Source organism: Pleuronectes platessa, chromosome 11 (genome assembly GCF_947347685.1).
Source record: "Pleuronectes platessa chromosome 11, fPlePla1.1, whole genome shotgun sequence".
NCBI lineage: Eukaryota > Metazoa > Chordata > Actinopteri > Pleuronectiformes > Pleuronectidae > Pleuronectes > Pleuronectes platessa.
Window position 1 is genome coordinate 2,499,348 of NC_070636.1, and position 23,333 is coordinate 2,522,680.

Here is a 23,333-nt window from a genome sequence, read left to right on the forward strand (position 1 = left end):
GAAGCGAGGATCCAACCGGTCCGTTCAAAAAACCAACCGCAGGAAGTGAGTGACCCGGAGAGTCTTCATCATCTTCATTATATTCATCATCATCTTCATCATATGTATCATATTCATCATCATCTTCATCATCATCTTCATCTTCTTTATCATATTAATCATCACCTTCATCATCATATTTATCATATGTATTATATTAATCATCATCTTCATCATATGTATCATATTAATCATCATCTTCATCATATTAAACATCATCTTCATCATTATTATCACGTTAATAATCATCTTTATCATATGAATCAACACCTTCATCATCTTCATCATCTTCTTCATCATATTTATCATATGTATCATATTAATCATCATCTTCATCATTATTTTCATCATCTTTATCATATTAATCATCATATTTATCGTCTTTATCATCGTCATCATTATTTTCATCACCTTCATCATATTAATCATCAACTTCATCATCTTCGTCATATTTATCATCTTCCTCATTATCTTTGTCATATTTATAATCATCTTCATCTTCATTACCTTCATCATCATTATCATATTAATCATCATCTTCATCATATCTATTTTCAGCATCTTCATCTTCATCATCTTTATCATCATCTTCATCATATTCAGCATCTTTATTATCATCATCCTCTTCATCATCTTCATCTTTATCCTCTCACCTCTTCATCTTCTTTATCACCTTCATCTCCACCTTCCATATCATCTTCATCCTTATCCTCTCCCCTCTTCATCTTCTTCATATTAACCTTCTTCCTCCTCCGTGTTGCTCTTATTATTATGTGTTCATGCTAATCATTAAAGTTTGGAAATTATTACTTTTCGAATCAAAGTATCAGTAAACACATTTAGAACATAAACATATGAAACAAAAAGTGTAAATATGAATATAAACTCAGTGACCTTGTCTTGTTTCCTTGTATTTAATGATATTATAAATACTTCATCATACACTCCACTGGAGAACAATATAAAACAATAAAGAACGTAAACCGGATTTTAACAAAGGAAAGTGGGGCTTCTCATGGTTTGGGGGGGGGGGGGGCTCGTGGTTTGGGGCCCCTCATGGTTTGGGGGGCCCCTGTGTAGTTGAGCATTTTACTTGGAAACAATACAAACACCAGGTTCGATCCACAGTTACACACAGTGTGGACAGAAATACACCAGGTGTTGTTGAAACGTTTTGTAATTGATCCTATGATGTTTAAAATAATAACACAATGATAACACATCAAATGAAGAGTGGACAGTAAATTCAAACATGAACCTGCAGTACCAACAAAAGAAGCTAGGAGGTGTAAAACCTACTGGAACAACACAACCCCTATTTCCGGTAGATACAAAAATAGTACAAATACATTCAGAATAATAACAACATAGATAATCAAAGTAATAAATAATTAAATAGTAACAAAAGTCCATGTCCTTAATAAGATATTATTGAAGGATGTAGAAATGGGGGCCCTGGAGGGTATTTTAAATAACAAGGGGTCAATTGATGATAATCTATTGGGATTTCTTCCCTACTTCAGAGTTCATATCTGTGTTTTTTTACCACTCTTTTACTACAGAGTAGAACAGTGTAATAGTATATATTTGCCTTACAAACTTCTTCCAAAACTATGAATGTCATTGCAGTGATAACTTTCTGCATAACGTTTCTGCATAATTCAGTAAAGCATTGGAATGGATTGAAATAAATGGAAATAAAGAGACTTGAAATAAAGTGAATTAAAGCAAAGTGAAGTGAAGCGAAGCGAAGTAAACTAAAGCAAAGTAATGTAAAGTAAAGTAGAGTAAAGTAAAGTAAAGTAAAGTAAAGTAAAGTAAAGTAAAGTAAAGTAAAGTAAAGTAAACTGAAGTGAAGTGAAGTAAAGTAGAGTAAAGTAAAGTAAACTGAAGTGAAGTGAAGTAAAGTAAAGTAAAGTAAAGTAGAGTAAAGCTAATTAAAGTAAAGTAAAACAAAGCGAAGTGACGTGACGTGATGGGACATGAATTGAGGTAAAGTAAATTGAATTGACCTCAAACGAACTTGCTTGAATTTGATATGCTTTTACTTTATAAGCTCACCGGAAGTGTCTGGTCCCCCTCTCCCCCCCCCCTCCCCGCACCTCCGGTCGCTTCACAGAGGCACTGACAGCGGTGTGACGTCACTCCGGAGCCTAGACTCACCGGCTCGCTGTCACCGCGGAACAGAGAAGAACCTGTGGGGAGGATCACCGACGAGAACCGGAGGATCACCGACGAGAACCGGAGGATCACCGACGAGAACCGGAGGATCACCGACAGAGGAGAACCTTAGAACAACAGAGAACAACCATAGAACAACAACAGAAGAACCATCCGACACCAGAGGAGACCCACAGGGGCACGTGATGACCAGCAGTCCGATCTCTCCGCGTTCACCTCCACCTTCCTCGTAGCCCGTTCCTTCACCTCACGGGACCCCGGGAGCGTCGTAGCGGCTCAGCAGCGACTCCTCTCCGGCCTCTAGCGCTCCGACACACCGGTGCGAGTGCTAAGTGGCTAACTAGCCCGTGAGTAAAGTGAAACCATTGAGGACAGACAGCCTCCCTCATGGCGTTAATCCTGCTCACCAGGTCCCGGGCACCTCTCATGAAAACGTCCCGGTCTCTGAAGAACGAGTTCCGGAAAGGTAACCGTGAGTTTGATGTGTTATTGTTTGTTTGTTTGTTTTGATGACATTGAGCTAGCCTAGCTTCGGTGTTGTTAGCATGCGGGGGGGTCACGTTCTCTCCGGTCAGTGGCTGTGTTGCTGTTTCCAGGAAGATGGTGACTGTTCCCAGCAGTTAACTGGGTGAAACGGAGCCAAACCAGTCCTGTCATTCAGTGTTTTTAATCCATAAATCAATAACCAGCCCCCTGTCAATCAATGCTGCTGTACGGTCGTCATCCCGCATGAATCAGCGTTTTCAGGGCGTCGCAGTTCCCGAGAGGAGCAAAACACGATTTGGGATTCAGGTCATCTGAGGACAGCCATCTTCCTTCCAGCCCCCCCCCTCCCTCCCTTCTCTCTCTGCTGCAGGATGCTTGTTGCCATGGGAACAGGTTTCCATGTGTTCATTCAGCATCCCAGTCAGACCAGTGGATTTTAAACATGAATGAAGCTCAGGCTCGGTCATGTGCACGTTTCCATTTAATTCATCACAATGTCAAAGTGAAAGTGAACTTTGTTTGTCATTCAGACCAACACAACAACAGGAAGTGCACAACGGATCTGGTTTCTTACATGTGCAAATATAAAAAGGCGAGTTTCACTTAACACGACAAAAACAGACTATATATATTATTTTAGGTCTTTAACATATGGTTAAACCTAAATCATGGATTGGATGGTTGGATCATTGCAGTTACTTTGAGTAACAGTAAATGTAAACTCGACCCTGGTGAATGTTACTAAAGTGCTTGGGTGATGAAGATATGAGTTTAGATATCAGAATCAGAAAGTATTTATTGCCAAGAAGGTTTACACCTACGAGGAATTTGCTCTGGTTATTGGTGCATACAATGAACATAGAACATAAAAACACAATAAATACAACACACATAAGAAAAGCAATAAAAAGAAACAATATATATTTACTCACTATTTACTTCTTATTTACTCCCTTTTTCTAATATTTATACAAAGTAACATTTATTTAGACATAAACATATCTAAATAAAATATATATAATAGATAAATGATATCAAAAGTGAAGTAAAAAGTGAAATGCAAGACAGTGAACAGTGTCAGATTGCAATATGCAATGTAATGCAGTATAATATAATATAATGTGTTGAATATATCTGTCTGTGTGTGTGTTCATCAGTTTCTCTCAGGCGTCTGTTTGGACAACGTTGTGAAATCTTGATGGTGATGCATTGTGGGAACTTTGTGCTTCTCCCTTTCAAGCTTCCTCTGATGACATCTCAACTCATTTTTGCTTCACTTAAATTGTTCCATCGATTTATTAATAGTAAAATCTCGATTTTCATAGTTGGGTTAATGGCACTATAGGATTTTTCTATATCAGTCACACTCTAGAATGATCATAACCTTAATGGCTGTAATATTAAACCACACTGCACTCATTCTATTAATGTCCACCCTCTTTTAAGAGAAGGGGTTTTATTTATTGTTGGACTATCTTCCCGCTGGTCTTTGCTCAAACAGATTGTGGCTTCAGAACAACTCAATATCCTGTATTTCCATATCACTGCTTGTTCTTTATTAGCCTCGCACTTGGACCTGTTATATCACCGGTGTAGATATGAAGGTGATACGACTCTTTGCACTTTCGTTGTTTGGTTTCTAGGTGTGTCATGGCCGCTCAGGGGCCGTGGAGATTAATGTCTCAGATTTCCCTCTCAGGACATGTTTGTATTTGAGCTGGTGCGTTATGGCTGTGCTTCTAAGTGGCTGATTGGCTCATGACGGGGATTTGTCCGTCAGACGTAGACAGTGCTGTTGGCTTTAGGCCCAGATTATCAGACAAATTGCTGTGCTTCCATGTAGAGAGGTCACTGCCTCTTGTAACTCCACCCGAGTAAGACTGGAGTTAATTCTCTCACTACTTCTTCAGCTGGTAACAATCATGAATAAACAGAAGCTGTAACATTTAAGTGATAATCAGTTAATGATAATCCCTGCTCTGATCGGGTAAAATTCAAAAACCAGCCACTGCTGCTGGGATTCCTGAACATTGACCACCATGCTAATGGAAGCACAGCAGTCATCAAACAGAGGCTATAGGTCAGTTGTTGTAAAGATAAGAGCGTTATCCAACACAGCATTAAAGAAATACAACAGAAACCTAGTTCCAGTTGTATCGGTGTGTGAAGGGGAATCTAGAACAACATATGGAGCAATATGTTTAAACACTGCAGCATTTACTGGTTTGATGTGGCTGGTGCAGCTGAGTCCTCTGTTGTTTGGACTCATTTCACACTGGAAGCAGCTGAAAACATGAGTCTCAGTTGTCTGCACTTATCCTCAGTATGTCTGAGGGTTGAGTCCCAGGGGAAATGAACCTAAAAATACCATATTATACCCGATACAGCTGGAGATGCCTGATACCTCCTGGTCTACACGCTCAGAGGGCTCGGCTGTACTCTTCTGTCCTTCTGGATCTAACGCTAAGAACCGTTTGTGGTGGGAGGAGTCCAGTTGATAAACCAATTATGCAGCCCCACCCACTCTCCTCTTCTTGTCTTGCCTCCACGTCAGTCAGGTTGAAACACGTGAGGCGCCGCTGCTCATAAAACAAACTGTAATTCACCTAAGATCCAGTATTTAATTATATGACAGCATGTTTTGTATACAAGGCTGTTGAAACGATGTTGAAAAAGCTGAGGCTACAAGGAAAAACTGATCTCAGGAGCATGTACAGGAACTAACTACTCTGTGGTTATTTACTGCTCACAAGGTTATTGATGGGAGTTTTGCAAGACGTCCATTTCAGTGTTTTACTGCCACACGTTGCCCTTTGAGCTGTGGGGTCACTCACAAGTTAGCTGTGGTCCAGCAGGGGGTGGGGAGCGTGACCTAGTTCTGACCCTCCATGACCAGACCTGGTTTATTCTGGGTCAAGATTAATATCAAATCAAGTCCATTGTAAAATAAGTTGTATCGAAAAGTTGACTTTTTCTGTCATTTATTCACGTAAATGGCTGAAATCCGTATGAATTTAGCAGAAGTTTTGATCAGAAGTTAGTTCGGTTGATAGAATACACGCTGTGGTTTCTTGATTTTACTTCAGGCTGATTGTTGACTTGTTCTCGAGTGGAAGATGACAAAAATACCAAGTTCCACAGAGAACTGGAAAGGGGACATTTGTCATTGACTACAGGTTGTAGTTGAAAGCTTTATTTTTTACTAATATCACTGTGAGGACGAAGCGGTTTTAGTTTTGCATGAATGAGGTTTTATGCATTCCACAATAATCCATGAGCACTTTACCGATTACACAGTAATGAAAGTCATGTCATGTTTACTTTTCATTTAAAGTAAAGTCTCTGTCTGTTCAACAACAAACACATTGTAGTAATGTCACACAGATTACTTTCATGATTTTATACATCTGTTCTCGGCCACATGTTCATACCGTTTGAAGGGAAACTAATTCTGTTATATTTGTTATTAAAATTATTTCAACTAACATGCTGACATAATCTAAATCGTAGTTCCGCCAACATGAGAAACCTAATGTAGCGTAACTTGGACTGAAAGTGGTTTGAGCATGAAACCAGTACTGAAACCCCGGGTGGGGGGGGGTGTGGGGGGGTAAATTCCCAGTGGAACCCCAGTGTGTAGATGTGTGTACAGTGCAGGAGAACAGTAAAGGTCAGGGTCAGGTAATCTGCTGTAGTTCCAGGGATTTCTCTCTGTGCTGCCGTGGCTTCTGCCACAAAGGTGACTCTGTTCCAGTAGAGTCTGCGTCGTACTGGCCGCCGGCCACAGCCTGACACGTTCCACCAGGCCTTACTGGATTTACTCCAGCCGGCCATGTGAGGACCCGAGGAAGGGTGTGGTTACGTCATCTGCTCTCTGATGATTGGCCTGAAGGGTCTCACCACTCCGCCCTCTCTCTGCATGTGCACACTTCGCCCTGACAGGGGCCTCTGGGGCTTTGGAGCCCCGCCGTGGGCCTCACTCAGGGAGGGGGGGGGGGGGGGGGGGGAGGAGGTGTTATGGCCACTGAGGCACAGATACTCTCACAGAAACAATACACGGAATTTATTCTATGGACACGTGCACGACACAGATTCATTTGAAACATTAGCAAGTTGTAATAGTAGAGATAACCAAGTAGAAATAACCTGAACCTCTGGAGATTTGAATGCTAAGAAGTGATAAAGATACAGAACTCATGAAGCCTGAGAAACAGTGAAAAAGCTTGATCAAGTTCTGTTTTCTACGACAGCAGCAGGGGCTGTATTCTGTTATCATTATTACATAATCACACAGGGTTATAGTTCAGTCATTGAACTCAGAAATAAAATGACATTAAAGAATCAGACCAGACGAGGCCTGTGGATATCTGCTGCTGTTTGATCTGCTCGTCTACTCATCAGCAGCACTTCATGGAATTCATGAATATTCTGTGTGTATATGTAATTATATGTGTGTATATGTGATGATATGTGTGTATACGTGTATGTGTAAACTCTTCCTCTCATATTCTTGTCTCCTTCTTCTCAGGGGCACGACAAGATGGTGTCTGTTTCAGCTGCACAGCCCTCAGACTCTCCAGTCACATGTAAGTCAAAGAATCACGAGGATTAAACACAACATCTGAAAACAGCTCTTATATTATAAAAACTTAAGTTAAGAACAATTAAACATTTTAAGACGGAAATTCTGTTTCACCGATATTTAAAGATTTGTGGTTTCTGGGTGTTTTAATGTTCGTAAGTGGACTCGGTTCAGACCTGTTTGAGGTTTTGAGCTTAAATGTTAGTTTATTATCTTTTGACCATTATTTCAGGGATTAGACTTGTGCTAACGTAGCATCATGGAGGCTAACATGTTTTTTTGGAAGCCATTTTAATGTTCAATCAAACCCAAATTCACATTTCTATAATCTTTCCTTAGACTTGATGGACGACTCGGCAGTTTGACCCCGGTCTCTTCATTCAGTCCTTTCCTCCCTGGGTCAGATGGAAGTGTGGGCCCCTCCCAGAGCTTGGACTCACTGCGGCCCTACTGCGCTCTTGTGCCGGGGCCCCCCCCCTCACTGCACCCTGCGATCACAACAGGGAACCAGTGGTCGATAGTGCGGCCGCAGGACATCTCCGGAGTCAGGTGGATACACACATCGAGGAGGAGATGGGACGATTCCAAGGTGGAGAAGTCACTGCGTTCGATTAAGGACAAGAAGAAGATGGAGGAGGGGGGGCCGGTGTACAGCCCCACGCTGGAAACAGAACGTGTGAGGAGGTCGGTCCGCCAGTGGGTCGTGGATGAGGTCAAGCACTACTACCACGGCTTCAGGCTGCTGTGGATCGACACCACCATTGCTGGGAGATTGCTGTGGATGGTGTTGAACGGAAACGTCCTGTCCCGACGCGAGAGGAGACAGGTGAGGCCTCAGGCAGGAAACAAAGAGGAAGTCGTGAAGCTTTTCTCTGGAGAACAAATCTGTGAAACCGATGTGTGTGACTCAAAGGGAATTACAGGACATTTTTATTTAGGGCAGAAACAGAAATGGGAAAACTGACCCATCAGCCACTGGGTAAGGAAAGACGTGTTTCCACTATGACTCAGAGTTTACACTGTGCACAACCAGCATGAGTGTAGACTTCAGGAATGACGGATTGGACTCAGCTCAGACATCTTGTTCTGTAAGGTTTAATCCACAGCTCCTCAAACCTAAAGGGATCAATTATAGAAACTGGCCGTGTTGACTCACCAGCCTGATTTAAAGCTCCTGAGGTTGATGCTTTTACGTGTGGCCGCTTTGATTAGAAAGGTCCTCGGTTAACTTCGCCCAGTTGGTGGTGTATCGGCTGCACTGGATTACAACACCAACGCTTCTAGTAGATAAACAATCACAGTCTTGAGTTTTCCTGAAAGGTTTTACAGCGACTGATGATGATACAGCAGCTGTTGGATGAAATACAGAAAAATATGATATGAATTTAACTTGAAATGTGTTGAAATAGTAAAACTAACAAATCCTAATTTAAACCAGATGCAGACTAAACACAGCAGTGAAGTAAACAAGTAGAATAAACATGGTTTCCCTGACGGATTCTTCCTCTTCTTTGAAACCTGCTACTTGCTCTGAATTCACGGCCGGCGCTCGTCCCACATTCAGGGCCGAGCTGCCTGGACGGGTGGGGGGGGGGTACAGCGCTCGCTGCAGTAATCGGATGCAGGCGCTGGCTCACGTCAGGTGTCGTTTCAGGGCAGGTGAGCAGGTCAGCTGGGGTCACACTTACTTACTGCTGCCCTGTTCCTGTGCCGTACAGGATGGGACAGACTTAGTGGAAGAGATTGGCAAGTTGTGAACGCTCTGTGGGAGGTTGACTGCTCCTCTGCTCTTTTCTGCACAGTGGGAGGAGGTGGAGACACATCGTCCATCTTCATTTACAGTCTGTGCTTTGATGCAAAACCAAAACCTAAATCTCCATCATTAACTTTCTGATTATTTGCAGGATTTTGCAAAAGTTCAGATTGTGTACATTTGAAGCAGATCCAAATTGAAATCTAGTGAATTTAAATCTGGTTTGAAAATGGGACTGTGCTCTGTGAGTGCCATCCTGGTTTTAACTATTTACTTGGAACCCTTTATCATTCTTGTTAAATGTGCTCAAACAATATTAATTCTTCACAATATGTTTATATCGAACGACAGGAAACAATTTAATTAACTTATTTATGACACATCATAAATAAAGGCTCAGTGCTTTGCTAATAGCTGCTGGTCAGTGCTGATGATGACCACGGACTCCCCCCTCCCCCCCCCCCCCCCAGTCCTCTGCATTAAACCCACACCACCGTCCCATCTGCACCTTTTCAAATGCAGCTGACTCCCTTGGAGCGCATGTCCCGAGCCCATCTACAGCCCATTCATTAAGCCCCGACTGGCTTTGCCTCCTTAATCCCCCCCTTTCATATTCACTTACAATACCCAGGCCTCCGTTAAAGGCTCCTTCCATTTGAGTCTGTCACCCCCTCCGCCCTGCTTTGATGGTGGAACTCTGGGAGATGATATACATGTCAATGGAACCCCGGACAAAGGCCTTTTCACTCAGGCTGGCCCTAAATCCTTCACCCTACTGGTGCACCGACATGCAGGTGGGAAGGGCCCAGAAAGGAGGACTGGTGCTTTGGCCTTCTCCCCTCAGCGCCAGTCTCTGAACGGTTGGTTGGGATTGTGTTGACGCTGAACAAGCCCCAGTCGGACAGCTGTACAATGAAGAAGACCAGTGTCCGCGTGCTCCGTCCACACTCGGAGGATTGTTCAGGTCCACGCTGAACAAACGTGCTTCCTGTTAACAAACAAATAACACACCGGTGAATTGGGAGGTTTCTGCTGCCGGGGGAGTTAAACATGCTGAGTGGGGAAACTGTTATTAGAGGAGCTGATTGTGCCAAGAGACAAAAGTCCAGGCAGACGTCCTCACGGCTTCCTCTGGGGACACTGCCCCCTGGTGGAGGCACGCACACGCTACAGCCTGCTGGAGACATAAAGGCCCTAAATGTTCAAATCAACCATATTCACTGTTCACAAACACAAGCAGACTTTGATTGGTCTCAAGGTCGTCATGTGTGATATCGTCCTCATGCCAGTGTTCTGCACTTTCTCCTCAGTTTCTCAGAACGTGTGCGGACGTCTTCAGACTTCTTCCCTTCCTCGTCTTCATCATCGTCCCCTTCATGGAGTTCCTGCTCCCAGTGGCTCTGAAACTCTTCCCCAATATGTTGCCGTCCACCTTTGAGACACAGTCAAAGAAGGTAAAGAAACTCAGGCTCAAGATGCATGAGTATATAATATTTGTTTCCTGACAAAATGAATATTACAGTGTCCCACACGGCGTAGGATCGCTGACACTGTGCATGTGTTCACCGTTAAAGAAGAAGATCAAATTACAATCTTTATCCCTCTGGTGAACCTTCACCTGAGATCCTGATGAGGTGATCAGAGCACTGTGTCTCCCTGACAGCAGTTAATCCTAATTACAGCCTGATCCCTGACCTGTTGTTCCACACTCTTAATGTTGGACATGCTCATAATCAATGCAACGTCAATATCCTTAGAATAATCCTTTGTACTGACAACACTGTGAGACATGGTTTCTGACAGGATAGTACATTTGCTAAATTGTTTTCAGGAGGAAAGGTTAAAAAAGGAGCTGAGGGTCAAACTGGAGATGGCCAAGTTCTTGCAGGACACCATCGAGGAGATCGCCCTGAGGAACAAGGCGGCCCAGGGCAACGTGACGGAGGAGTTCTCCACCTTCTTCCAGAAGGTGGGTGTCACTGGTGGTTCAGACCAGAGAGAGAATGGGCTCAGTGCTGCCCCCTGGTAGTGGAAACAGCACAATGTTGCTTGTTGGTTGCTCTGGTGTGGTGTGTATATGCATATATGCTGAATGACATATAGATAAGTCAAAATTGCTGTAATATGAATGATAAATGTAAGATTCAGTGGTTATGTGGTGTTGAGGATCCTTCCATTGTCTTCAGTTTAAGTTAGAAATGACATTGATGAAATCTGGACAATCACAACGACAGATTAAGTCTTAATTTGAAGATTCTCCTCAGATGTGATCTTCAAGTCTCCACTTTCCTCATCTCTGTAGATCCGAGACTCCGGTGAACGTCCCAGTAATGAGCAGATCATAAAGTTCTCCAAGCTGTTTGAGGACGAGCTGACTCTGGACAACCTGACCCGGCCTCAGCTGGTGGCTCTGTGCCGCCTCCTGGAGCTCCAGTCCATCGGGACCAACAACTTCCTCCGCTTCCAGCTCATCATGAAGCTGAGGAACATCCGGGCAGACGACAAGGTACCAAGGAACCCTAAGACGTTTCCTCTGTAGAACCAGAACTGGGTCTGTTTCAATGGAAGTGAATTTAAAACTCTGTGTGACCTCTGTGCAGCTCATAGCCGATGAAGGAGTGGAGAGTCTGAACGTGAACGAGGTGCAGGCGGCCTGTCGCGTCAGAGGGATGAGATCTCTGGGAGTCACAGAAGATCGACTGAGGGAGCAGCTCATCCAGGTAACGACAACGTGCAGAGATGGAGGATGGGTTTCACAGTTCACCGTTTGTTCTTGCCCAGAAGACATATTTGTAAAAATCGGGTTATTGAGACTTTAACGATGAAGGTGACTTGTGTTTAAAGAGGTTTTATTCATCTGTGGACCTTCATCTCTGTGTTGTTCGAAGTGGTTGGACCTGCATCTGAACCAGCAGATCCCCACCTCTCTGCTGCTGCTGTCTCGAGCCATGTTCCTGCCCGACACGCTGTCTCCTGCCGACCAGCTGAAGACCACGCTGCAGACGCTGCCTGAGATAGTGGTACGTGAACACCACTTATACTCGTGATGAAGGCAGAGTGTTTCATGTCAGTTTTACAAAGGCCAGAACTTGATAATCTTCTCTCGCTCCTCTCCAGACGAAGGAGGCCCAGCTGAAGGTGGCGGAGATGGAGCTCTCCAAAGTCGACAATAAGACCAAAGTGGAGACGATGCTGCAGGAGGACGCGGTCATACGCCAGGACAACAAGGACCGTGAGATGGAGAGGTTGGCTGACGCTGCAGAGAAGGCTGCCAGGGTAATGACGCCTCATGTATTTAATTTCCTGGATTAAAGCCTTCGGGAGCACGACTGTGTTATCGTACAGATCATACATCCCGGGCATTTGCTTTATTCGTCCCCGTTGTTCTTTGTTTTCCTGATGAGTTGCTCCGTCACTCCCTTGTGCTGCAGGGGGAGCTGGAGATGGAAGCAGAGCGGAGCAGGGCAGACGCAGCCATGTCCAAGGCTGACAAGGCCGCTCACTCAGAGATCCTGAGGGACACAGCGCCGGTCATAGAGGGAATGAAGGTAACAGCTCCACAAGGACTGCTGGTTTCACACAACATTTCATACAACATTTAGCAGCTACTTCAAAATTAAATCTGATGTTTTCCGGTAAAACTCTAATTTACTTTTGTGTCAGCATTTCAAAATAATGACTAAAGCAACAGACACTGATTAAACACAGAAGAACATACACAGACACATGGAACATCAATAAGTAATGAATAAATGACGTAGCACATAACACAGAAGATCATAAATGCTCAAACACACACACACATACACAGAACTATTCGTGAAATTAGACAAAATAACACAAGAAAAATAAGTAAAAGAAAATATAAGTTGTTTATTTGATATTTTGGGGATTTCGAATAATTTGTATATATGTTAAATTGCGATTTACAGACACAGGAAGTCAAATCCTCCCTGACAATAAACCAGGTAGACAGATGAGGGTCAGAGGATGATGAGCCTCACAGACAAACTCCTGTTCCCCACTGACTGTGAAAAGCACTGTAATGTGATTAATTAATTTATCTCTCCGTCACTTCTCTCTCTTCCGAACTGCCCAGTTTGAACAGTGGCAGACTTTCCTGTGCTTCCAGGTCAGGTTTAATGTTGTCTCCTCCCAAGTGACCCTCACGTCCAAACCAGTTTGTCCCTTCCAACCCAGTTTCCCCCGTCTTCCTCTGAGCAGACACAGATGTGGGTTAAACAGCACTTGCACGTCAATTATGGCATTTCGTTTTTTTTTACCCTTTTACGATAACTGTTTGATCTCACGTTCAGAAGGATTGAAAACTGAATGAAAGGATTTGAACCCGAAATACAAACTTTAAGCAGGAGACGGGGACGTCAGCCAGAGGACAGTTGTCTTTGGAAAGCAGAGCAGGAGGAAATGAGGCGAGGGCCGACCACAAATGTTCATATTCATCTTTCTGGGTTCTGAAGTGGGTGGAAAAACAGAATTACAGGACAGAAAACCTACAGATCCCAGATCAGTTAAACCTACTGGGATTAGATCTTTGTAATTTATACCTAAAATACAACTTCTGTCTTTCTTCAATGACGACAAGCCAGAGTCAGATTTGTTTGTGTTACAGTAGACCGCCCTCGTCTGGTTAAACAAATACTAAATATGACTTGTGACCTCTGTTTGACCCACATCTGTATGGACTCTTCTGATCCTTGTCCATCCTCCCAGGCAGCGATACTGACCCAGGTCCCCCCCCCCCCCACCATCTAACAACCTTTGTAGCTCCACAGAGTTCCTTCCATGTTGTTGGGTCATGGGGAGTTTCCCACTTTCCTCTCCAACCTTCCTCCTTTTATCCGTTCTGTGTGTTTAGGTTGTTCTCATGTGGGTTTGTATGAAACCGACATGTGGCTCTTGTTAAGAGAACACGCATTGGGACCGATTTCAATGTAACTGTGTTGTGTAGTGTGAAGATAAACATGAACACAAGCCTCTGTGTTTATCGTTGTCTTCATCTTTTATCTCATCTTTATAACGATTTAAATCTAATTGGTGGATGATCTAATATTTGGGATTGTGTGTTCATCTTTCAGGACGAGGAGATCACCAAAGAGGAGATTGACATGTTGGGCGACGCCTGCTCCAAGCTGAAGGAGCAGAGGAGGCTGTTGACTCTGGAGAAAGAGGAGCTGGAGGAGCTGAAGGACGACGTCCAGGAATACAACGAGGTGCCTTCTTCTCACCGGAGTAACTGTAGAGACGAGCTTTACATTCAAATCAAAGGTTTCTCTTCAGCTGATCTCAGAGCAGCAGCAGCAGGCAGGACACGACGTGTAACTTCTGCAGTGGAAAGATCAGGGTTATTGTTTACAGCTCATTGAATATGGTGGTGGAGAAGCAACAAATGTATAGCTCCTTATTTTCATCCTGATTTAAATTCCCTGTATCTCGTCCGTCTAATCTTAGCTACGTGATCCCTACTTTCCACTCGGGCAGTGGCAGGAAAAGTTCTGTGAAAGTTCTTTATCTCATCTGTGTTCTCGTCGTTCTCCAGGATCTGGAGGAAATAAAGATGGAGCTCTTCAAGAGCGGCCAGGAGAAGACGGTGGAGGAGTCCAAGGCGAGCCAGCGTCTGGGGAAGAGAGTGAACCGGATGATCGGCCGCATCGACCACATCATCCTGGAGCTGGAGAAGGACAAGGTCATCCTGGACGGGCGGGTGCACAGTGGAAGCACCCCACCTGTTGGGTAAGAGCTGAACTGCAGCTGAAGCACAATGTAGGGATGGCAGCGAGAAACATGAGCAGATTCCTTTGATCTCCACAACCTGAGGCATTTCGATGGGTTCACACTTCAAAGGAATAGTTCAATATGGTTCGATATTCTCCGTCAGTGTGAGATAAGAAGATCGATGTTAAATGAACTCCTATGACGTCACATCCATAAATAACTTTATGATGAAGAAAATACAGATGCAGCCAACTATAATGAATTTTAATTAAGAAAATAAAAGCTTCACATTTCTGCAGTTTATACAGTAAAAAAGCTCATATATCTGCAAACAGATCCAGATACAGAAAGACAGTACATCAGTCAGGCTCTGTAATATTTAATAAATATCTCTGTCTCTCTAATACATTTGATAAGATCGTCTTCATTCTCATTATCTCACATTTGGAAAGAAAACCATTTCCCTCGATGTTGAACTGATCCTTTCAGAAAGAAGCTTTGCTGTGTCTCATGGCTTTTGCATCATTTCACCAGCGATGGTGTTTGTGTCTGTGAAGAGCCTGAAGTTGTGTTACCGTCCGTCCTGAGAGAGCCAATCACACGCCTCTAACTTCCTCTGTTCCAACCTGGCGTCAGAATGTGCCTCCTGTGATTGGATCTCACTTCTTGACCCTTTACTTGTGTTCCTGAAGAGAAAATACTGTCGTTTTTAACCAGTCTGCATTAACAGATGATGGAGGGCTGTGTGGATCGATGTGTGTAACTTCGAAAGCTTAGAACATGTCGATATGTGTCGTCAGTGTTAATATTGTGGCTGCGGCTGCAAATAGATCAATGATTGGGCTTTGAGAAGTGCAGCAGGTCAGAGGGCAGCAGCTGAGTCGACCTTTCACACGACCCTGGGACGGATAGACCACAGAACATGACCACATGACCTCCTCTGAGTGTGAGGGGTCAGATCTCTGCACTTAGAGCTGACCACTAGTGATCGGATCTCTCAGGACAGATGTTAACACCAGGTCAGAACAGAGTGAATGATGGAACAGCTGCTGTTTGATGCAGCAGCGTAAATATAGCCTTTATCCAAACGTAGCCTGTGCATCATTTTCTCTGCTTGACAAAAAAAACAGTTTAACTTTAAATAGAGAATTTGATGTTGTCTTTCATATATTTTCTTGTATCAATCATCCTTTCATCATCTGTTGTCATTTTCCTCATCATCATTACCTTCACTGTAAAATGGTGGTGGAGATAAAACAAGGAACAAAAAGGTTTCCCAGAAAAAAAACAAAAAAAAACAAAAAAGATAAATTGTTTTAGTGTAAAACCAAATCCTAATTTATTTGACATTCTACAGATTATCCTTTGCCACGAGGTAAGAGTTTGTGGTGAACCACCATTCGCTTGCTTCCCATGTGCTGACCATGTAATAAGGTTGTTGGCCATCAGCTGCTGGAATCACTGCTTACCCATAGCTTCCATTTCTCCTGCCTACATCAAGGTGCTGCCCACAGTTCATATCCCGTAATGAATAACATCACCTTGAATAGAAGCATCTGCTTGATCTGATTTATTGACATCGCATTAACATCTGTGACCCTCTTTGAGCTCAAAGTATGAGTTCTGTGTAAATTCAGATCTATAAACGCAACCATAACACAAGTGATTTTTGCTATTTTAAGCTCATACCTGCTTTTAATACAATATACATGTTAAAAACAATATACATGTATCAGCTTTGAAAACAAATCAGTGAAATTGAAAGTGTGCTGCTCTGCGTTTCAGCCTGATTTTACCATTTGGTCTAAATTGAACCTGTTGTGAATTTACAAATCCGTTTTGATTGGTGTGATCTGGGAACCTGGAGTGCAGCATGTTGACCTCCGACCTCTCCACCGCATTTTACGTCCGGTGGAATCTTTTAACCGTTTCCTGTATGCAGTCTGTTCTACACCCTCAGGGAGAACCTCATCAGCATCGACGAGCTCATCAACATCATGCGGCAGATCCAGAACATCCCGGAGCACAAGCTGCAGAGCATCGCCGAGGCGCTGGACGACAACAAGGACGGGAAGATCGACATCGACGACGTCATCAAAGTAGGTCGAGTGTGAACGAGGCTTTACTGGTGACCTCATACTGGTGTTCAGGTGTAAACACATCAGCCAGTGATCCGTCTGTGGTAAATCTGGATCATCGGAAATGTCAGGATCTGTCTTTGAACTCTCTCCCGGCAGAAATCAACAACACTCGTCTCTGGACTGTTTTGCTTTTACCTTGAAACACACTATGTTAACCCCTTGTTGACGAATGTCGCAAATTCGCCTCAAACCCCATTCCGCTCTTAATGCCGCTGAGGTGACGGTTGTGCCTGATGGTGCAAATACTACAAATACCAAGGAAGGTATTGGAAGCACTCTGCTACCATCTAGTGGTCGGAGTGGAAAATACATACTAGCCCCTTGGGACTGTATAGTAAAGTTATTTTCAGGCATTAAACTGTATTTGAAATACTGTGATGATGGAGCAGCAATGATTGTACAGAAACATATGTTGTTAATCAATGTCAATCAAAAGCAGTATCAATATAATAATCTACATACCAGAGACTGGAAAATTTGTTAAATTAGGGGTTATGACCCATTATGCCTAATGTCGCTAATTTGTCTCATACCTCAATTGTATATATACTGTAAATGCTATATTGAAATTAACAATATCCACTTAATGGAAATTTATTCAGCCAATAACGGGTTAATATTAAAGTTATTATTAGTATTGTTTTTTTATTTAGAACATGTAGGTATTGGGTAAAGTATTCACTGATTATTCCTGATTTAATTGGAACTTAATAATATTTATTTCATACTTAAGCTGTAAAAGTTTTAATGTCCAACGCTGGAGTTTAGAGCTATGTTTCTTAGGACATGAAATTATTTCATATTTAATAACATCACTCATTGATCCGTCTGTGGTAAATCTGGATTATCTGAAATGTCAGGATCTGTCTTTGAACTCTCTCCCAGCAGAAATCAACAACACTCGTCTCTGGACTGTTTTGCTTTTACCTTTAAAGACACTATGTTAATATTATTGTTATTATTAGTATTGTTTTTTATTTAAAACATTTAGATATTGGGTAAAGTATTTACTGATTATTCATGATTTAATTGGACTTAATAATATTTATTTAGAACTGTGTTGCTTAGGACATGAAATATTTTCATATTTAAATAAATTTCTTTACTCAAACTTAAAGCAACACTAAGAAACTTTTATCAACATGAACTTGCAGCATTCCGAGCTCATTGATAGACTTTGTTATTTCTCTACATGAAAACCATTTGACCTCTCGGCCACCATCTTCAGTCTTATTGAAATAACAAGTCTTTACTGAATCCCCTTCGTCTCTCCTCTCCTCAGGTGGTGGAGCTGATTGACAAGGAGGACATCGACATCTCCACCTCGCAGGTGACCGACATCATGGCCATGCTGCAGAAGGAGGACAAGCTGGTGGTGAAGGAAAAGGCCAAAGAGAAGGTGGAGAAGGAGCAGGCAGCCACGCGCAACAACTGATTTCAGTTTCCACAAAAGAGAGACTTGTGAAATGTGATGTTGAGAAGATTGGGAGAGATCCCCGGTCAAACCCTGGACACCAGGTGGATCTGGACCAGTCGAGTGAGAGAGTCACAAGGTAACAGCTGACTTCTCAAAAGGTCTTTCACTGTAAATTGAGCTCCTACGAAAATGTCTAAAAATTTAGAAAGAAGGCGTTTTAAATTTATGAACCGAGGGAACAGAACGATGTGACACCACAGTAGAGATCCTAACATTAAAGGAAGGATTATATATATTGTAAGATAAAGATATTAGCTGATACTTCGATATTGGAATATTTTACTCCCTAAAACCGGCCCCAGAAACACGGCTTTAACATATGAACTAAACTTTGTGGTGAACCGTCTTGCCTTTCATCTCACTCACGTCATCAGCACAGAGAAATGAGATGAGCTCATTTCTAAAGTTTGCACAGAAGAAAAATCATTGTCGTCATTCCACTCAGTTTATTCCCTTATTGATTTTGTTTATCCATCATAATCCCGTGTTGTCACCTGTTGTTGTTTTCTCTGAATTGTACCTGGACGGGCAGATCGCTGCTGGATATAAGACGTTTGAATGGTGGCTGCAACCAAAGACCTCTTTAGATTCCACATACTAAAATATTAAAGTTCATTCACAAACATCTAATTATAGGTAGAAAGGTAAAGTAATTAAAGTAAAACATGCTAATTATCCATTTTAAGAATAAGTAGCTGGAGTTTTGTCTAGAAAAAGCCAGGGAATGAAGTTAGAAACAACCTCATCAATAATCCAAAATGACTGTACTGTAATTAATTTTGAAATTGTACTTATGACGTGATGATATTTTGTCTGAGCTCTTTGTGTTTAGTCCTGTGTTCGACGTTAAGCTCTTTAAAACACCAAAGTTAAACTGTGGCACATCAAATAATCAGATTTGGATTATTCCTTAAAAAAATCCCCAAAACAAGATGAGACTGTTTTTATGATGGGATGGAAACATCGCTACTCGTGGGTCTGACCACTCACACACACACACATCTCATCACGCACACATCTCAACTACACAACTGGAAGGTTTGGTGACTGCATCTTGCACAGTTGTGATGCTTTTGCGGTAAAAGAGAGACACACAACGACCTGCTGAAGTAACCACAGCTGCACTCGTTGTCTCCTGGACCATACCACGTGTCACCAACACAACAAACCAAATATCGGTGGTTCGATGCCGCGGCTCAGAGAGGTTCATGTTGTTCTAGTTCCAGAGACTAGTTGTGTTTTGTTTGGCGTTCGTCTGCTCGGAGCGTGAACGCGTCTTCGTGTGACTGTTGTTAAATTCGAGTATTCGTCAAAGTGACCTTCTCTTGACACAGATATTAAGGATTATAATCTGCTGTATGTGTATTATTTTTTTAGCTTTGATTCTCTTTAAAAACTTGATGTAATATAGTATTTAGGGTTGAAGACGACTGGATGAATTGATTTCTAGGAAACACGACGACTCCGCTCTTGTGTTGTTGTTGTTTTTTGCACCGTGGTCATGAATGTGTGTCGAGTGGAGACCGACTTTCCTCCGGAGGAAGATTTCAGATCAGATTTGATTCGGCTGCTCTGCGTTAAATTAATTATCGAGTGTTTCCAGATCTAATTTCAACTGATCATCGTTTTGAGTAGATTTCCAGTTGTAATGGCACAGCAGAACTTTGGTTTCTAAAGGTGAACCAGTTGTGAGGGAGATGCTGTTTGTCTTGCCGGCTGCAGACTGAGGGTCTGTTCACCTTTATCTGCTCCTGAGTTTCATGGTCCTGGCCAACGCTCTGTTATTCCTCCACAGTAACTCGAGCTCAGGTGTAAACATGGCTGACAGAGTGGCACACGAGAGATAACGACCCGCCGCTTAATCTGTTCCCGGAATCCTCCGTGATGATGAAGAGCTTTGTTCGACACTGTCCCGGCTCCGACAGGGCGACCAGTCAGACTGATGGGCGCAGGGTAAACACTCGCCCCCTACATGGGCCACAGCCAGCTCCACTGGAGGGTTGTGTTTGGATTGGAGCTGCCGCGGCGGGACATGCCATCTTCTCCGCTGCGTAAATCAAACGCCAGTGTAGACACACGTCGGGGGAACGTTGTGACAACTTCTCCATTACACTTGGCAGAGGATGGGGGGGGGGGGGGGGTGTTCGTGTCCGTCTGACAGGTCGCGCTCGGGGAAAAGCTTTGTGCACACGAGCAGCACTGCCACTGTTTGTAGGCATGGTGGGGGTGGGGGGGGGTCAAAGGTCAGGAGGAGGAGGAGAAGTGGCATGTAACAGGGAAACTAACTAAGTGCTCAGGGCTGTCGGTGAAGAAGGGTTTGAGATGAACTGAAGGCATCAGCGTTCTTTAAGCTGCTTTGTGGGACAATCAAATAAATATATGCATAAAAATAATCAAAGTGTAATTTAACGTGTGTTGCACCAGAAGAAACAGTTGTTGTTCCTGTGAGAGTTTTCCAATCTTCCTCATTCGACTACAAATGAGTTGATGAGTTAAGATTTTTAAATCTTCCTCGAACCCGTTGAGTCGCCCGATCCTGATTCCTTCAGAGGAAAGTTAGTCTGCACTTATTGAGAAATTGTTTTAACGTTAACTAAAATATATATTTTTTAAATCTAGAAAGCCAGAACTCCCCAATAATTATTTTTATATTTTCTCAGAATGTAAATATACAGTTATAGATTAGTTGAGCTGCACAGTTTGTGATTTTTAGTCCTTTTCCCCCCCGAGAGTCTACCACGATATGATTATTAAATATGAGAAACTCCAAATGCATTCAAGAAATCATCGAAGGGAAAGATCTCATTTTGAAATAAATATGCAACAAGCCAGTAACTGATTAGAGACAGAAAGAAAGGTTTGATTAAATCTCTCAGAAACGTCTCAGACTGATTGTGCTGCAGTGAGGAGTCGAGTTCCCGGTCTCACCACTGGGGGCAGTGTTGCACTGTTGTCGTTAGAGCTGCTGCTGTCTTTTAAAAGAGGAGGAGAAGAGGATGGAGCTGGTGGAAGAAGCATTCAGACAGTGAGATTAAATCATGTTTCCTTCATGTTCTAGTCCAGCAGGAGGACGAGGGTTGATTCCAGCTCACTGTCTGTACTTTGCCACTTGGTAGATGCACTATTTGATTTATTTTTGATACCGTGGGTGATTGTGTGTTGTGTTGAATCGACGACAACAAACCGTCCTCAGAGATTCCTGTCGACTTGTGGAGCTTGTTGGAGCTTGTGCACTAGAAGAACAAAATATTTGAAAGCAATAAGTTGTATATGCATCGTTTTCTGAGTTTTCTTTTCTGTCCTTTTGAGTCAGGAGAATTGAATTTGTCTAAATATATATTGTAATACATAAATGAAAAGCCTGCTGTGGGCGTGAAAGTGGAAAACAAAGCTCAGAGGGTTTCTTGTTCTGCTTCTCGTCTCGGTGTCAGGTCGACATTCTGCTGATTTGGGAGCTGACGTGCTTGTAGTTGATTGTATGATGGACTTTTATTTTCTCGAGGACAGATGAACCCACTTTTTTCCCCCTTTTTAAATACTTTGCACTCGTCCTTTTTAATCCCCGAAGAGAAAATGCTTTAGTTTTGTAGAATATCTGAAAAGAGGAGGCGTGTCGTTGAGGATCAGAGGAGTTAGAGAAGAACCACAGAGTTTCTCTCGAGTTCAAAAACAAGTTCCTGGAAACTGAAAATTAAAATCGTTGTAGAGAAAAAAAACCTATGAACAAAGACGTGAGACATTTAACTGAATCTTAAATAAAAGTGCAGCCACCATCATTTCACAGGAAAGCTGTGTTCAGACCAGAGACTGTAGATAAAGATGGACGACCCGTCTCCACCCCCTTTCCACTATCGAGAAATAAAGCCACAATATCTCGGATTCGAACTCGAGCTTCTTGCAAACATCAGTGTGATCAGAACAAACTTAACTAGCATAGCATGTGCTTATTGTTTGGTCCATGTCCCATCCACTCACATGGAGGAGGCGGCCATCGAGCTGCTCTGGCTTCACTTCTGGGGGAGTTGACGTGTCGTCCATCTTTACTCTGAGTCTGTGATTCAGACAGGAAGCTAAAGATGATTCTGTCTGAATCGTTGTCTGAGGAACTGTCAGCGTAGAAATGTAAAAGTTTGTTTGTGTGATATTAAAACTTCAAATTGATCAAATAACAAATCGATTTCCTAAATCAGGAGAAAATCTCTCAAAGTTTGAAAAGGTGAAGCGACAGTTTGATCTCTTCACTGTTCAAAAATGTTCAAAAATATGAAAAATATAATAGTCATTGACTTAATATTAGATTTATTCTATTGGGAGTATTTTTTTTGTTTTGAGATAATTGTCGTGTTATTTATTTATTTATTTTTAATCAGATTTTGCAAAGTTTTGAGCAGCTGCACAGGAAACAACAGGAACTGGATTTAATCTCAGTTTGAACTTGAATCTCATCTTTTTTTCTTTTGTGTTCATGTAACGAGAAAAAAACATTTACAAAAATTAATCCTACGTGTTGAATAAAAAAAACGATTGATCCTGAGTTTCTTTGGTTTTTGTTCTGTTCCACCATCACTCATCATGTGTGTCGTCACACACAACCTCAGACGCTGTGTGTGTGTGTGTGTGCGTGTGTGTGTTTGTGTGTCTACATCTGTTATTTCTGTTATTCCTCATCCCTCTCCCTGATCCCTCAGTCCTCTCCAGTCTCACCACTTCATGTTTCCTGGGATTAATTCACCGATTCTTGATGAAAAGAATCCTGGTATGTTTATGAGTGATATCTGTGAGTGTGTTGGATTGTTTATTGATTGTTGTTTCCTGTACACAAATCAAAAACTTTCAAAGCTTTTCGATTAGTCGGTTTTGTGATGTTTCAGCAGATTCCCAAGAACGATAACATTTTCTCATAAAACATGATGAAAGTGAAAATGAGAATTGAACGTGTTC

The 23,333-nt window shown here is 42.5% G+C and overlaps 1 protein-coding gene across 4 annotated transcripts; it reads left to right on the plus strand.

Moving 5' to 3' along the window:
* Nucleotides 1–2,166: 2,166 nt before the first annotated feature.
* Nucleotides 2,167–22,926, plus strand: letm1 (leucine zipper-EF-hand containing transmembrane protein 1). 4 transcript variants are annotated; one of them, XM_053433897.1, is made up of 15 exons: nt 2,167–2,686; nt 7,235–7,292; nt 7,628–8,114; nt 10,352–10,495; nt 10,873–11,010; nt 11,344–11,547; nt 11,642–11,761; nt 11,930–12,061; nt 12,159–12,317; nt 12,473–12,589; nt 14,138–14,272; nt 14,599–14,792; nt 16,132–16,149; nt 16,717–16,873; nt 18,198–22,926. In XM_053433897.1, exons 1-15 carry the CDS (start codon nt 2,608–2,610, stop codon nt 18,348–18,350), a joined length of 2,295 nt encoding a protein of 764 aa, XP_053289872.1. In that variant the 5' UTR covers nt 2,167–2,607; the 3' UTR covers nt 18,351–22,926. The 4 variants fall into 4 exon arrangements, with proteins under 4 accessions (XP_053289872.1, XP_053289874.1, XP_053289873.1 ...); XM_053433899.1 differs by having other exon boundaries at nt 16,735–16,873; XM_053433898.1 differs by lacking the exon at nt 16,132–16,149.
* Nucleotides 22,927–23,333: the final 407 nt, after the last annotated feature.